Here is a 13,071-nt window from a genome sequence, read left to right on the forward strand (position 1 = left end):
AGGAGCTAACACAGCTCTTTTGATACCCAGAGAACATTTTACACTCTGGAGTCAGTAGACTGCAAATCTCCAAATGCCTCTACTGTCATACCGCCCAGCCCAAGAACCTGCCCTGACACTGATGAGCTAGCTGGCGTGTCCCCTTGTGGTTACAGTCAGTGTTATACTGCAGGCCCCAGAAGAAATCGGTATGTGAAGAGGGGTTGGAGGGTGTCTTGTAGTTCCCAGGGCAGAGGTTTGGAGAGCTGGGCTTGGCAAAAGCTACAGTTGAATAGCTCCAAGAACAGAGCCAGTGGAATAAAAAGTACCTGATCCACTCCACAGATAATCTGACCTGGGCATTTTGTCCCTTGCACCTTTGTCACCTCTAGGTGACTTGACTCTAGGCAAGTTAGCAGGTTAGGAAGTATGTGCTGCCCTGATGGGAGGGCAGTGGTCTCTTGGAAGGCATTGTGAGCAGGGATCAGCTACACACTTCAAGAAAACTTGGGCCTGGAGCTCTGATCACTGCAAGTCACTGCAGCTTCAATGGCTGAATGCAAATAGGAGCAACGGTTGCTTAAAGGGATAAAAATAAAGGACCTGGGGGAGATAGCGCAGTGGTCAGTTAGCCAGCTTGAACAGCAGTCCGGATGGACAGTGGCAGCTGGTCACATCTGGAAGGTGTGAGCAACACAAGGTGGCGATCGATGGCAGGCGAGGGAATGCTGCACAGGGCATAGTGGCTGGATAATGCTAGGTCAAGTGTTGGTATTGCTACAGGTTAAGTAACATGGTGGGAGGTGGGCAGAAATCTCCCTTCCATGGCATCGCTGGAAGCCTAAAGACGGTGAGCCCATGGCCTGCTATTGGGATATGTTCAGGTATAAGGGACCAGAAAGACGTCGGGGGGGGGGGGCAGGGAGAGGTTCAGCCTACAAACCCAGCAGTTAAGACTTTGTTCTGTCACTCCCTATCAGCTGCCGTAGAGTTCCAAGACTCTAACGATCCTTCATATAGTTTCTCTACCTAAAACTTGCTGGTTTGTATTTGACCAAAACCTGATAAATAAATGAAGTCTTCCTCTTCAGAACACATTTCTGTATTACTATCAAGAGGGGGCAACACCCGAGGCCAGCAGCCTAGTGGAAAAGGAAGGAAGAAATCCTCTTTCAGCGTAGACTCTTGGCTAACCAGCAGCTGAACGGTGCGGCTTACTCGGGATCAGCGGATTCCCCGGGCAGGAGGGCCTGGGCCTGGAGGGTCTGTTCATACTTCTGCAGCTGAGCCCAGAAACCCAAGTTGGGCTCGGCTTCCGGGCGGGCGCTCTTCACCAACTGTAATCAAGAGAGCAGCGGGTGAGAGATCGGACCGAAGGTCCAGGGCGTAGAGGCTCCGCCCCGAGTGTGAAGGGGACACGCCCCGGAAGAGCCGCTCTAGGCGGGGCCCGCCCCGGAAGACCCGCCCCTGGAAGCTCGCACCTGGAAGGCGCGCTCCAGGCGGAGGCCGCGGTACCGCATGAGGTAGGCGGTGCAGACGGCCGCTGAGCGGCTGCGGCCGTTCTTGCAGTACACGAGGCAGGAGCCACCGTCGCGCACCGCAGCCTCCATGGCGGCACAGGTGGGCTCCAGGTGCGTCAGGAGGTCCTCAGCTGGGTCGTCGAACACGGGTACGCGCAGCTCGGCCACTCCGGGTGCGCGCGGCCCGGGCTGCTGGCGGGAGACGTTGACACACAGAGTGATGCCTGCGCGCACCAGCAGCTCCGTCGCACCCGCGGCTCGTGCATTCCCGATGAAGAGCGCGGGGGCGACGCGCGCGAACGGCGGCGGTGCGGCCTCGGAGGTGCCCATGACCCCAGCGACCTCTAGGGTCATCTGGGGGTCGCGGCTTGCGGGGTCGGTGCTCTGGCCGCTAGGAGGCGACCTCACCAGCTCGTTGGGCGGAGCCTCTCCTGGCCTCCCCTCGGCATTGGCTCAGTTGGCAGTGGGCGGGCCCGGCAGCTGGCGACCTAGCTGCAAGGCCCGCCCCGTCTTCTGCCTTGGTCTCCCCGCTGGCTAGCGTCTTTTGTGAAGGCCTTGGGGCAGGCCCTCTGCCCGGGACAGCAGGCCCCAGTTGCAGCTTTATCCCCTTTCGTTAAATGCTTCGTAGCAAATAGTGCCTTGGCTTTCTCAACTTTCTTTTGTAAAACATGTTTCATAGTCAATAAAACTACCACTAAGTTCGTGTCTTCATAGACTAGATTTTTTTTTTTTTTCGTGATCATTAGTGTTTGGGTCAGTACTGTGATTCCCCAAAGCTTATTTAGGATTATTTAGTGAGGACTTGGAGATGGCTCAGTGGATGAAGGTACCCTTGCTAGGCTTGATGATCCAAGTTCTATTCCCGGGACCACACAGTGGAAGCAGAGAACCAGCGATTCGACCTCTCCTCCGACCTGCACATGGCTGCCCTCTCATATACACAGGCACTCACAAAGTAATTTTTAAAATTGGAAGTAGAAGTAGTGTCTATAAGAATAAATTTTTTTTCTGATGTCCAGAATTTTAGAGGACTAGTTTTCACGAGGCACCACCATCTCCAAGCCCCAGGCACTTGGTAATTTAAGTTTCAGTCTTGTAATAGTGAAAACTTTTGGTTTCACCTCCATGCTTGAGGTTTGCAGCCAGAATTCAGTTTCCATTACTCCTTACCTCCACCCCCAGTCGCCAATGATTTTGACAAAAAAAAAAAAGTGCCTACTCTCTCCTTTCCTGCTGCTAGGTATTGGTGACCCAGGCCCTGACTGTAGCCTGTAGCCTGTAGCCTGATGCTCTTGTTCTAAACACTCACTTAGCTAAACACTGTGCTACCAGCCCAGGTGGAGGAGGCCTTACCAGCAGCTGGCTCACATTTTGAGGGTCTAAGGAAGGAGCTGCCTTGATATCATAGATTACTAGACAACCCAGAAGCAGGCTGCCTAAATACTAACATTCCTCCCTTTTTCTGTAATTAAAAAAAAGAGCTTGGGCTGCTTCTCATGTAAGGCAAGTTAATATATATAAATGTAGGTTCACTGGAAGCAGCTCTTGGTTGCCATGCAAAGGGGTAAGAGAAAAAAAGGCAATAGCACCAAAATGTCCAGATTATATGGTGAGGAGGAGGGCAAGCCCCTGCCCTGGATGCTCACGCCAGATGCTGGAACTGTCAGTTTCCCCAAGACAATTCTAAGGCTGCATCAGAGGTCCTAGACCAAGCCAACCCTCTGGTGGTGGGGGAGGGGGTAGGAGTGGCACAGCATCCTCTTTGTCCAGGGTTTCCGCACCAGATGTTAGTAGTTACGTAAAAATGATACCATGCATACAACAGGTATTATATGAAAGGTTTATTGGATGGAGAGAGAGAAAGAGAGCAAGACATGCTAAGGGGAGGAGAGCCCCCCTCCTCCCGACAGAAAGAGGAGAGAGCAGGAGACGGCAAGAGAGCACGAGAGCAAGAAGGCAAGAGAGAGACAAAGGGGCAGTTGGTCCTTTTATGGAGCAACTAAACCATGCCTGCCAGGTGTATCTACCTGGCAAGTAACACATGATGACATCATAGGTTACTAGGCAACCCAGGAGCAGGCTACCTAAATGCTAACAATGGGGACATTGATATAGGCTTCAGATACTCTGGTGACATTTCTTAGTGTTTAGGTTGGAGGAAGCCTAGTAGTCTGTTAACACTGTCCAAACAGTTTTACCAAATAGCCATAGATTTTAGTGTATAAGCCAAGGACATGACTGCTCCAAGGCATGGTTAAGCAGAGAGTTTTTATTTTATTTAATTATCTATTCATCTATTTAGGTTTTTGGAGACAGGGTTTTTCTGTGTAGCCCGGGCTGTCCTGGAACCCTGTAGATCAGGCTAGCTTTCAGATCTTCCTGTCTCTGCCTCCCTAGTGCTGGGATTAAAGGTTCTTATTGTAGAAATGGAGGAGAATACAGCCGGAGGCATTCTGGAAGAGTCCAGAGCAGAGGGAGAAAGTAGTAGACTGAACACGGCCACCAGACTGGACTTGGCCATGAGAGATCAAGAGAGGAAGACAAAAGAGAAAAGGGGGGGCATAGCCGACTTAGCAGGGTTATAAGGACAGTAAGAAGTTTCGGGGAGGAAGCCTATGAGCTGGGGAAGTTTGGGGTAAGGGCTAGGGTGAAGACAGCCAAGATGCCATCATGGAATCTGAAATGTGTAACAAGTTCTTGTGGTTCTGAGGGAGCCTGGAGGCCAGCATGAGCTTTTTTTGTGCTAATAGCTATCATAGATGCCTTCTGACAGTGATAAGGAAATAGCTCCTTTGGTAGAGGGGAACCAGCTTCACAACTTCCTGAGGAATGCTGGCTCTTGTCAGAACCAGATGTGGGCAATGATTGGCCATATGGGCACTAAAGTGAGCCCACAGCATTTAACTCTGAATTTGTAACACTCCAGCTATGGTCTCACTTTTCTAACTGTCCAGTCAGTATTGTGGAATCTTTAGCTAGGTGTAGTTTTTTTCCTACTGACTTTACTGCTTTACATGGTTTATATGAGTCACCCATTTCTCTCTCCAGCTCCAGGAGCAAGCTCTGGATGTTCCCATATGTCAGGGAGGCCACACACCCTGGGATGGTGGCTGTGTGACTCTTCTATTGCTGTTTTAAGAAACCATAACTAAGGTAACTTACAATATGAAACTCAGTTTGGAGCTCAGGGTAGAAGAATTTATGACCGTCATGGAGATGATCATAGAACAGGCATGCAGGCATGGCTCTGAAATAGTAACTGAGAGCAACAGCCACAGGTGGGAATGTGGAGTGCTTTTTTTGTTTTGTTTGTTTGTTTGTTTTTGTGGAGTTCTTTTGAAACCAGAAATTCCACCGCTAGTAACACACCTTTCCAACAAGGCCACACCTCCTCATTCTTTCTATTCAAGTGGCAGCTAATCATTCAAACATAAATCCATTATTCAAAACACCACAGATGGCAACCAACCTTGGGTATAGGGAGGGGGCCTGGGAGAAACTGAGTCATCGGTAGGGTTTGAGACCAGTGAATCAAACCAGACTTGGATCTTACTCTGGGGTTATTCCATATGCCGCCGTAGAGGGCATTAATGGTGGGTGTTGTTCTCAGCTCTTCTGAGCTCACAAGTTTCTTACCAAGTCTGCCCACCTTAGGGCTGTTCTCTCTGGGGAGCTGGAATCGACTCTCTGCAGCTGGGCTTTCCTGGAGATGGGTCCTGACTCTGGCAAGTTGTGCTGATTGACCATTAGTGTGAGTTGGCAAGTCAATTCTGTGGGTCATGAACACATTTTTTATTTTTCAATAAAAATAGAACAAAAGTGGATTGAAACAGATACTGAGACCCATGGCCAAACATTAGGTGGAGCTTGGGGACTCTTGTGGAAGAATTGGAAGGATGGAGGGACCCAGTGAGGACAAGAGCTCCACAAGAAGAGCAACAGAGTCAACTAACGTAGGCCCATTGGGGCTCACAGAGACAGAACCCCCAACCAAAGAGCATGCATGGATTAGACCTACACATATGTAGCTGATGGGCAGCTAGGTCTTCATGTGACTGGCATACAGAGTGGAGGCTCTCTGATATGGACTCTGTTGCCTTCTTTTGGATCACTTCCCCCTAGCTGGGCTGGCCTCAGTGTGCTTATTCTTGCTGAGACTTGGTGTTTCCAGGTGGGTTGTTACTGGAGGTAGGGGTGCTCTCCCTTTTTTCTGAGGAGAAGGGGGAGAGAATGGAGGAAGAGGGTGGGAGGTGGGACAAGGAAGAGAGGATGGAGGGGGCTGCAGTCAAGATGTAAAGTGGATAAAATCATAAAAAAATAGAACAAAAGAACAGTCTACATGTATGTGCTTGTAGTGGGTTAACTCTCTATGAACCTTTTCTGAGCTTTGTTTTGCCATAGTATAAAAGAGGTCAGTTGGGTGGTGGTGGCAGCAGTGTGCACCGTTAATCTCAGCAAAGGAGGCAAAGGCAGGTGGATCTCTGCGAGTCCCAGGGCAGCCTGGTCTACAGAGCGAATTCAGAACAGCCAAGGCTACAAAGAGAAATCCTGTCTTGGGGTGGGGAGGGAGGTGAGAAAGATCTTTTAAACAATCTTATCATAGGTTGAAGGCTAAAGGCTTAAGACCCTGAGAGTACACGTGAGACACTTAGAACAGGCCTGCTCTTCTACCTTCAGCCTGGGTTTTGAGGCTCCTGTTGCCCTTCATACCATTCAATAGTCCTGAGTGTGGAGCACATTCCAGCAGCAGCACCCGCATATGGGAACTGCCCACAGGCACTAATTCTGAGGCCTGCTGAGAAGCTGTTGAATCAGAAATGCTGGGGTAGACCCAGAAAGCCTGCCTTTCCACCCTTTGTATGGCTTCTATGTGCCATTATCATGTAGTCAGTCTTAGGATATTTAAAGTCAAAGAGCCAAAACAAGAGTGAAAACACGCGTACACACACACACACACACACACACACACACACACACACACACACACCCCTTAAACGATGGAGTTTTTCACTTAGTACTTGTTGCATATATCCATGTGCTTGTTTCTGGAGACAGTTTTGGGCTAGAGCGAGGAGATGCCTACACATTAGTAGCACCCATTGCTGAGTGCCTCGCAGTTTTGAGAGAACCGAGAATCTCCGTATAGGCAACTGAGGCAGAGTTCTTCTGGAATTTCACTTCTCTTACCATTGCTTCCAAATGTCAAAATCGTGTCTCATTTGTGATTTCAAGTGATTTTTCTTTGTTAACTCTTCAGTCTTTAACAGTTTTGCTAGAAAAGCTTCATTCCCAGCCAGTGATTCACTGAATTCCATAGCAACAGTGGCAGCTCCGTGGGCACCTTCATGTTTGCAGACACCCATTTTGGCAATGCAAGCCTCTAATTTGCTGAAAGCCGGTTGGCCTGAGATCAGTTTCCAACTATCAATCTGTAGAATCTGCCAAGTTTACCAATTCACCAAAAATTTAAAAGCGAATGTTCCTAGGCTTTCTTAATGAATGTTAACACATTATGAAAACATTCCTTTTGAGTATCTTGGGGAGGGGTGGGTGTTGGGAGTATGCAAGGTCTCCCTCTGTGGTCTACCTTGCAGAGGTTTTTCTGCCTCGGCCTCCTAAGTACTGGAATGAGGGACATGTACCTCTGAGCCTGGGAAACGTGTATGACAAACTGGAAATGCAGCTTCTTGAGCTTTGTATGCTAAGTGTCCATGCATATACATTTATGAACATAAACAAAATTTCGGTATGCGGCGTGTTTTGGCTCGCGGGGCCAGGGCACACTGGTACCCAGCCTCTCGATGTGCCTCTGGGTTTGCATTCCTTTGCATCCTCTTTGCAACCCTTTTCTGGAAGCCCCTCACCGTGAGGTCTTCCCCTCTGCCAGGGCCAGGCGGTGGTCTAGGACTTTGTGTGTACCCACTACATAAAGTTGGGCTTCGCAGTCAGCTGGCCTTGATCAGGCCTTGGCTCCAGGGTCTTCCTGGCAGCTTCTGACTCAGAGGCTAACTGACAGCGTGGGGCTGACGCGAGAAGCCAACTGAACTGACAGCGTGGGGCTGACGCGCAGAGCCTACCATTGTCCACAAGAGGGCTCAAGCATTGTCGGTGGCAGAGCCAGTGTGGCCAGCTCAGGGATTGGCGGTGGCTGGGACCGACTGGGACAATCACAGCGAACTGGCCAAGGTTTGTCTGGGTCTGGGGCGGGATCGGAGAGTGAAGGGAGGGGTCAGCACAACTTGGCTCCGATTGGCTGGGGCTGGGTGTGGCCGTCTCCAGGGCAACGTGGCGTCTCCAAGGTACTGGGTCTACTCAGCTCCTCTGAGAAGCCTCGTGTGGTCTAGGCCAAGGTGTGTGTCTGCTGAGGGCAATTCGAGGTCAGCGGGCAAGGCTAGATACCACATGGTCTTGACCGCCCTTGCGGTGGGACCGCTCTGGTAAGGTCAGGGAACCCGTCTGCCCAACCTCCCCAGGAAAACCAGTGAGCGCTCAGGAGCTAGAGGGGTCTACTTGAAGACTCCTAAGGGGGTTGCAGGCAGGTATCCTAGCTGCCACTGTTCACGGTCCTGAGAGCGAATGGTGATCACGGATTTCCTTCTAGGTTTGAAGAGGAGAGGCATGGAAGACTTGAAGAGGAGAGACATGGAAGACGCTCATTCCCTTTTCACTCTGGAATCCCAAGGCTCGAAAACTTACAGCTCCAGAGGTCTGGAGGGGCAAAGTGGTCAGTCTGCTGACACCGAGAGCCAGGAGTCTGTGAAGAGCTACACCTTCCTTACCAAAAGGTGCAGGGGAACTCGCTGACAGGAAGGTGTGATCAGCACCACGGGTCAAGCATCAGCTGGAATTCAGTATTGGGGCAGACCTTAAAAATCGCTAAAGGGAACCTACTTGAATCACAGTGTTGGAGAAACAGAGGTGGTCAGATCTCTGTCAGCTCAAGGTCAGCCTGGCCTACATAGGGCAATCCAGGCCAGCTAGGGCTACATAGTAAGATCCAGCCTCCAATACCCTCCCTAGCCTAGGAGGGTAAACTTTTGTTTTGTTTTGTTTTGTTTTCTGGAGAGAAAAACTCTCAACATTATACCAATCAAAGGAGGGGAAAAAATTATAGGTAGGTGGTAGCTGATATCTATACAGTGCCTGCCCTTGGGACTGTCAACAAAATCCTGTCCACTTCCAGGCAGATGAAGGAATGGCCTTGTTCCATCCAGTTAACAGCATAGCTCTTTCACTGCTCAGCTGATAATAGCAGGGGCTGCTTGGGCTGGGAGCCTCAGCAGAGCCTTTCCTGTGATAAACCCCTGACCTTCACTGTTCTTATACTTGCCCCTGCCATGGATTGGGGTTGGATCCTTAGGTATCTCAAAATTCATGTTGACACTCTAATCCCAATGTGTTGGTGCTTGGAGGCTAGCCTTGGAAAGGCCATTAAATTCCAATGAAGTCATGAAGTGGAGTCTCATGATAGCACTAGAGTTCTTATAACTAGAGAAAAAGGAACCAGACCAGAGCTCTGCTTTTATTTTTCTCTCCACCCTTTCTCTACAAACATGAGCACACATCCAGAAGATTCTAGGAAGCAAGCCCTCATATACTGATTCCCATAGCTGCCCTGAAGATTCACACAGTGTCCATCTCACAGATGAAACTAAATCACAAAGAGAGCCAGGAGCCTAGTTAGGACAAGCAATTGGAATTGGCAGAGCCAGGTGACTGGGCCCCTTCTAACTGACCATCTCTAATACCTCTTCATTGGGCTTTACAGCTCACCCAGTTGCATTCTGATTTTCTTGACTGACTTCAAAAAAATTTTTCAGGAAAAACATTCTGTAATAGCCTTTTACAAAATTATCCAAGTGGTCCCCATGCCATGATGGAAGGGAGGAACTGTAGGCCAGGTCTCACTCTGTAACAAACTGCCAACTTCTGGCAGAAGCCCAAGATCAAAGGGCCTCAGGCTTGATACCCATTCTCTTTCCCTGGCTTGTATTGGCCTCCTCCTCCCTCTCTGTGCATTTCATCCCACCTCCGTATGTCTCTCTGCCCACATGAAGGTTTCCTCCTTATGAGGACTAGTCATGCTGGCCTAGTGACCTTACTTTGATCGGTTATTTCTTGGAAGGACATGTTTGAGCTATTTATCTTTAGGATTACAACGTTAGCAATCCAGCTCAAGGCCAGAGATGTGGCTCAGTTGAAAGTGTTTGTCTACCATGCACCAAGCCCTGGGTTTGATCCCCAGCACTGCACAAATCTGTCATGGCAGTGCATGCCTGCAGTCCCACACCTGGGAGGTAGAGGGAGGAGGACTGGAAGTTCAAGAGCATCATATTAAGTCTGAGGCCAGCTTGTGCCACAGGAGACCTGTTGGAGGGCAAGAAGGAAAAGCACCCCACAACATTGCCTTTCAACCTCATCATGACAGTCTGAGTATGTGTCCTTCCTGCCTTCTTTCTGTGTATAATGATATGGAAATAATATAATACCCTAGATGTGGATTTTGTCTTCTTATAGTGGGATCCTTTGTCTATTGGGTAGATGCTGAACTTAGGCTCAGTGGCCCTTTACAGTCATTTGAGAGTCGGTGGACAGTGTCAGGGGTTTGTTAGTCTGGGTTCTCTAACAGAACAGAACTGGCAGAATATATGTGTTATAATCTCCCATATATAATATATGTCTATATTATAAAATGTATAAAGCATATTTACAACATATGTATATACATACATATATATATATGATAGATATGATTTATTAAAGTGGCTTATACCTTGTGGTTTGAGTGGTCTAACAATTGCTATCTCCTAAAAGACATGTCAAGAATCTGTAGTTGTTTAGGCCACAAGGCTGAATGTTTCAGCTTCAACACACAGTATCCTGAGAGAGCTGAGAGGGGAGTGTCATGGGCTTAGGCTGAGATCCTTGTCTTAGTAACATGTCATCCCTTCAGAACACAAGGGTGAGAGGGAAGCAAACCTGCCTTGGACGTACCTCTCCCTATTGCTGTGTGCATCCTGTGCCTGCCCATTTGTCTGTCAGTTTGCTGCCCCTCAGCTGCTCTCAGACCTTTCCTGGGACCTACTTGTGTGTTCAACTGTCTGTTTCTTGCCCAGTGTAGAGCTGGTACTGTGAGTTCAAAAGGGAGCTGGCACATTTGTCAGCTGGAGGAGCTGACTGATCCTGTCTCAGGGCACATTTACCCTTGCCAGTTTGTGCACCTTCCCTCACAATCCATTTCCTGTGCAATGCTGGCAATCACTGCATCTTCAATGCCTCAGTATCCCTTTGAGGGAATCTGGAGCATCAGGGTTACCTGGAGAGTGACATGAGATGGAGGGGTAGTGCTCTGTACACTGTCATTCTTTCAGTGCTCCTCGTCTCTGTCTTCCTAGGGACCTTTCAATGGATTTCAGGGAGAATGAGGATGAGTCTGAAGACTCCCTGAAAGAGCAGGACCTGAAGGGGTCCTCCATCCAGCTCATTCAAGGGGTTCAGGAGTGGCAGGATGGCTGTATCTACAGAGGGGAGTTTGGACTCAACATGAAGTTTGGATTTGGCGAGTTCTCTTGGCCCACAGGTGAGGTAGGTGACTTCAGGAGGTCCCTTTCTCCCAAGAGCCAGTGCTGTGAACCTTCTGAGCAACCCATAGGACCAGGCTAAAGCTTTCTACAGAATTCCAGAGGTCTATGCACATTTCTGCACCATGTTGTGCTTTCCTGGAGTTTGGGGAGCTATGGCTGAAGAACATAGTTTCTAATTCTGGGTGAAGGTTTTATTATTTAAAATATTTTGTTTATTCTTTGACTGTTTCATACATGTAAACAATTCATCTTGATAATATTTACCCCACTCTCCAATCCCTCCAATCCATCCAACATGTCCCCTTCCCATCTTTACCTCCCCTCCCCCTCCAGGGTTTCTCTGTGTAGCCTTGGTGGTCCCAGGCTCGCTTTGTAGACCAGGCTGGCCTAGAACTCAGAGAGACCCATCTGCCTCTGCCTCCCAGATTACTGGGATTACAGGCCTGTGCCACTGCACCCAGCTCCACTTCCCATCTTAATGACCTCCCCCTTTTAAAACTACCTCATGAGTCCGATTCATGCCCCTCACGTTTGCGTGGATGTGACCATCTACTCTTTCTGGTGGGAGCATTTCAGAGCAGGGGAGTTACAGGGGGGGATGGTGTGTGAATCACTGGGGTATACTTGCCCAGAGGAGAGCAGTTCTGTGGGGAAAGAGGAGCTGTTTAGGATTGGGTCTGAGGAGAAGAGAGGTGTCAGGGAAGAAGGAAGGGCAGGGATCCTTAAGACCCTGAATGGGAGTAGCTGTGGGTAGAGGCCCCAGCTCAGTCCTGGAACACAGGGATATCAGGAGCCAGTGTGGGGCTCCATGATGTTGGTGATGCTTGAGTGTTTGTGTCTCAAGTCTTGTTCTGGTTTCTCGTTTGCCCACTGTTCATGACTTCTTCACAATTTGTGGCTGAGAGCTCCTGGTCCAGCCTTTTCTGAGGAGGGAGATGCCACCTAACAACATATAGGCCAAGTACAGTGCCTGGGGGAGGGTGACACCATCTTTTCCTGTCCTGTGCCTTTTGAAACACACACCTGATATACTCACCGGAAGGGCTCAGGACAAGGGCACAGAGGCTCACAGTGGACCCAGGACTGAGGAGCCATGAGTCAGCCCTATGTTGTTCTCATCCAGGCTCAGGGTCCCCTCCAGCAAGCATCCTCCAGCCAGCCTGGCCTCTATTACCTGATGGAGAACTCTCTAGGTTGAGGCCAGGATCCCTAAGAGCAGAGGGCTCTTCCAATCCAAAGGTGGATGCTTGTCTGGCAGCAGCTTCATGCAGTTCTGATGCCCCACCACCAGCCCCCTGCATCAAGTCTGAACCAGAACAGAGGGTAGGGAGGGTGAACACACAGGGCTGGCTAGCTGGAGACCTCTCTGGGTGTTTTGAGCAACACCCAGAGATTAGCAACCCTAATTATCACATTGGCCACCTGGATTGAAAGAAGCCTGTGTCTGGGCATTCAAGAGGCCTTTCACAATCCTTTGTTCCTCATTCATTGCCAGGCAGGTGTTGTGGCCTGGCTTAGCAGTTATCTGCCAGCGTTGGGGTTTCAAAGGCTAAGTGTCTTCTCCCAGATAGGAGGCTCACTGACCTCTCCAATCCATAGACCTACCGTGGGCAGTTTTACCGGGACCATTTCCATGGTGTGGGCACCTACACATGGCCGGATGGCTCCAGCTTCACAGGCATGTTTTATCTCAGCCAACGAGAAGGCTACGGCACCATGTTCACGAAAGCAAAGATATTCCAGGTGAGGAGATCCTGTGATCGTGTGACAGGTGGGACTGCCATGTGTTTACGAGGGTCAGGCTGTTGAGTGTTTGTGTGAGAGGCAGCTTTACTGTGTGTTTAATGTCAGGGGAGGAGCTGCTATGTGTTCATGGGGAAAGAGGCTGCTGTGTGAACACACACAGGAGGGGTGGGCCTCTCTGTGTGTTCATATGAGGAGTAGTACCGCTGTGTGTTTATGTCTGGGGGGCCTTTGTGTGTTTGGGT

The 13,071-nt window shown here is 49.6% G+C and overlaps 2 protein-coding genes across 3 annotated transcripts in view; one reads left to right on the forward strand and one right to left on the reverse strand.

Moving 5' to 3' along the window:
• The window catches only part of Ankmy1 (ankyrin repeat and MYND domain containing 1), a 53,110-nt gene that overhangs the window by 2,262 nt on the left and 37,777 nt on the right, over positions 1-13,071 (forward strand). The window contains exons 1-4 of one of the 2 annotated variants that reach the window (XM_055617057.1): positions 4,555-4,652; positions 8,101-8,284; positions 10,895-11,084; positions 12,683-12,826. In XM_055617057.1, the coding sequence (XP_055473032.1) occupies positions 8,118-8,284; positions 10,895-11,084; positions 12,683-12,826 (501 nt within the window). In that variant the 5' untranslated portion in view covers positions 4,555-4,652; positions 8,101-8,117. Of the gene's footprint in view, positions 1-4,554; positions 4,653-8,100; positions 8,285-10,894; positions 11,085-12,682; positions 12,827-13,071 lie in introns of those variants that run through there. The other variant, XM_055617058.1, reaches the window with a different exon arrangement.
• Dusp28 (dual specificity phosphatase 28) lies at positions 1,066-1,829 on the reverse strand. The gene is made up of 2 exons (XM_055617062.1): positions 1,461-1,829; positions 1,066-1,316 (listed from the first exon to the last, which is right to left on the reverse strand). Exons 1-2 carry the CDS (start codon positions 1,827-1,829, stop codon positions 1,194-1,196), a joined length of 492 nt encoding a protein of 163 aa, XP_055473037.1. The 3' UTR covers positions 1,066-1,193.

The sequence above is a fragment of the Psammomys obesus genome, unplaced genomic scaffold (genome assembly GCF_907164565.1).
Source record: "Psammomys obesus unplaced genomic scaffold, mPsaObe1.curated_primary_1811, whole genome shotgun sequence".
Taxonomy (NCBI): domain Eukaryota; kingdom Metazoa; phylum Chordata; class Mammalia; order Rodentia; family Muridae; genus Psammomys; species Psammomys obesus.

Coding starts and splice junctions, on each gene's coding strand:
- Dusp28 (XM_055617062.1), bottom strand. CDS start 1,829: ATGGGCACCTCCGAGGCCGCACCGCCGCCGTTCGCGCGCGTCGCCCCC. Junction 1,317..1,460: donor GCCTGGAGCGCGCCTTCCAG/GTGCGAGCTTCC, acceptor TCTTGATTACAG/TTGGTGAAGAGCGCCCGCCC.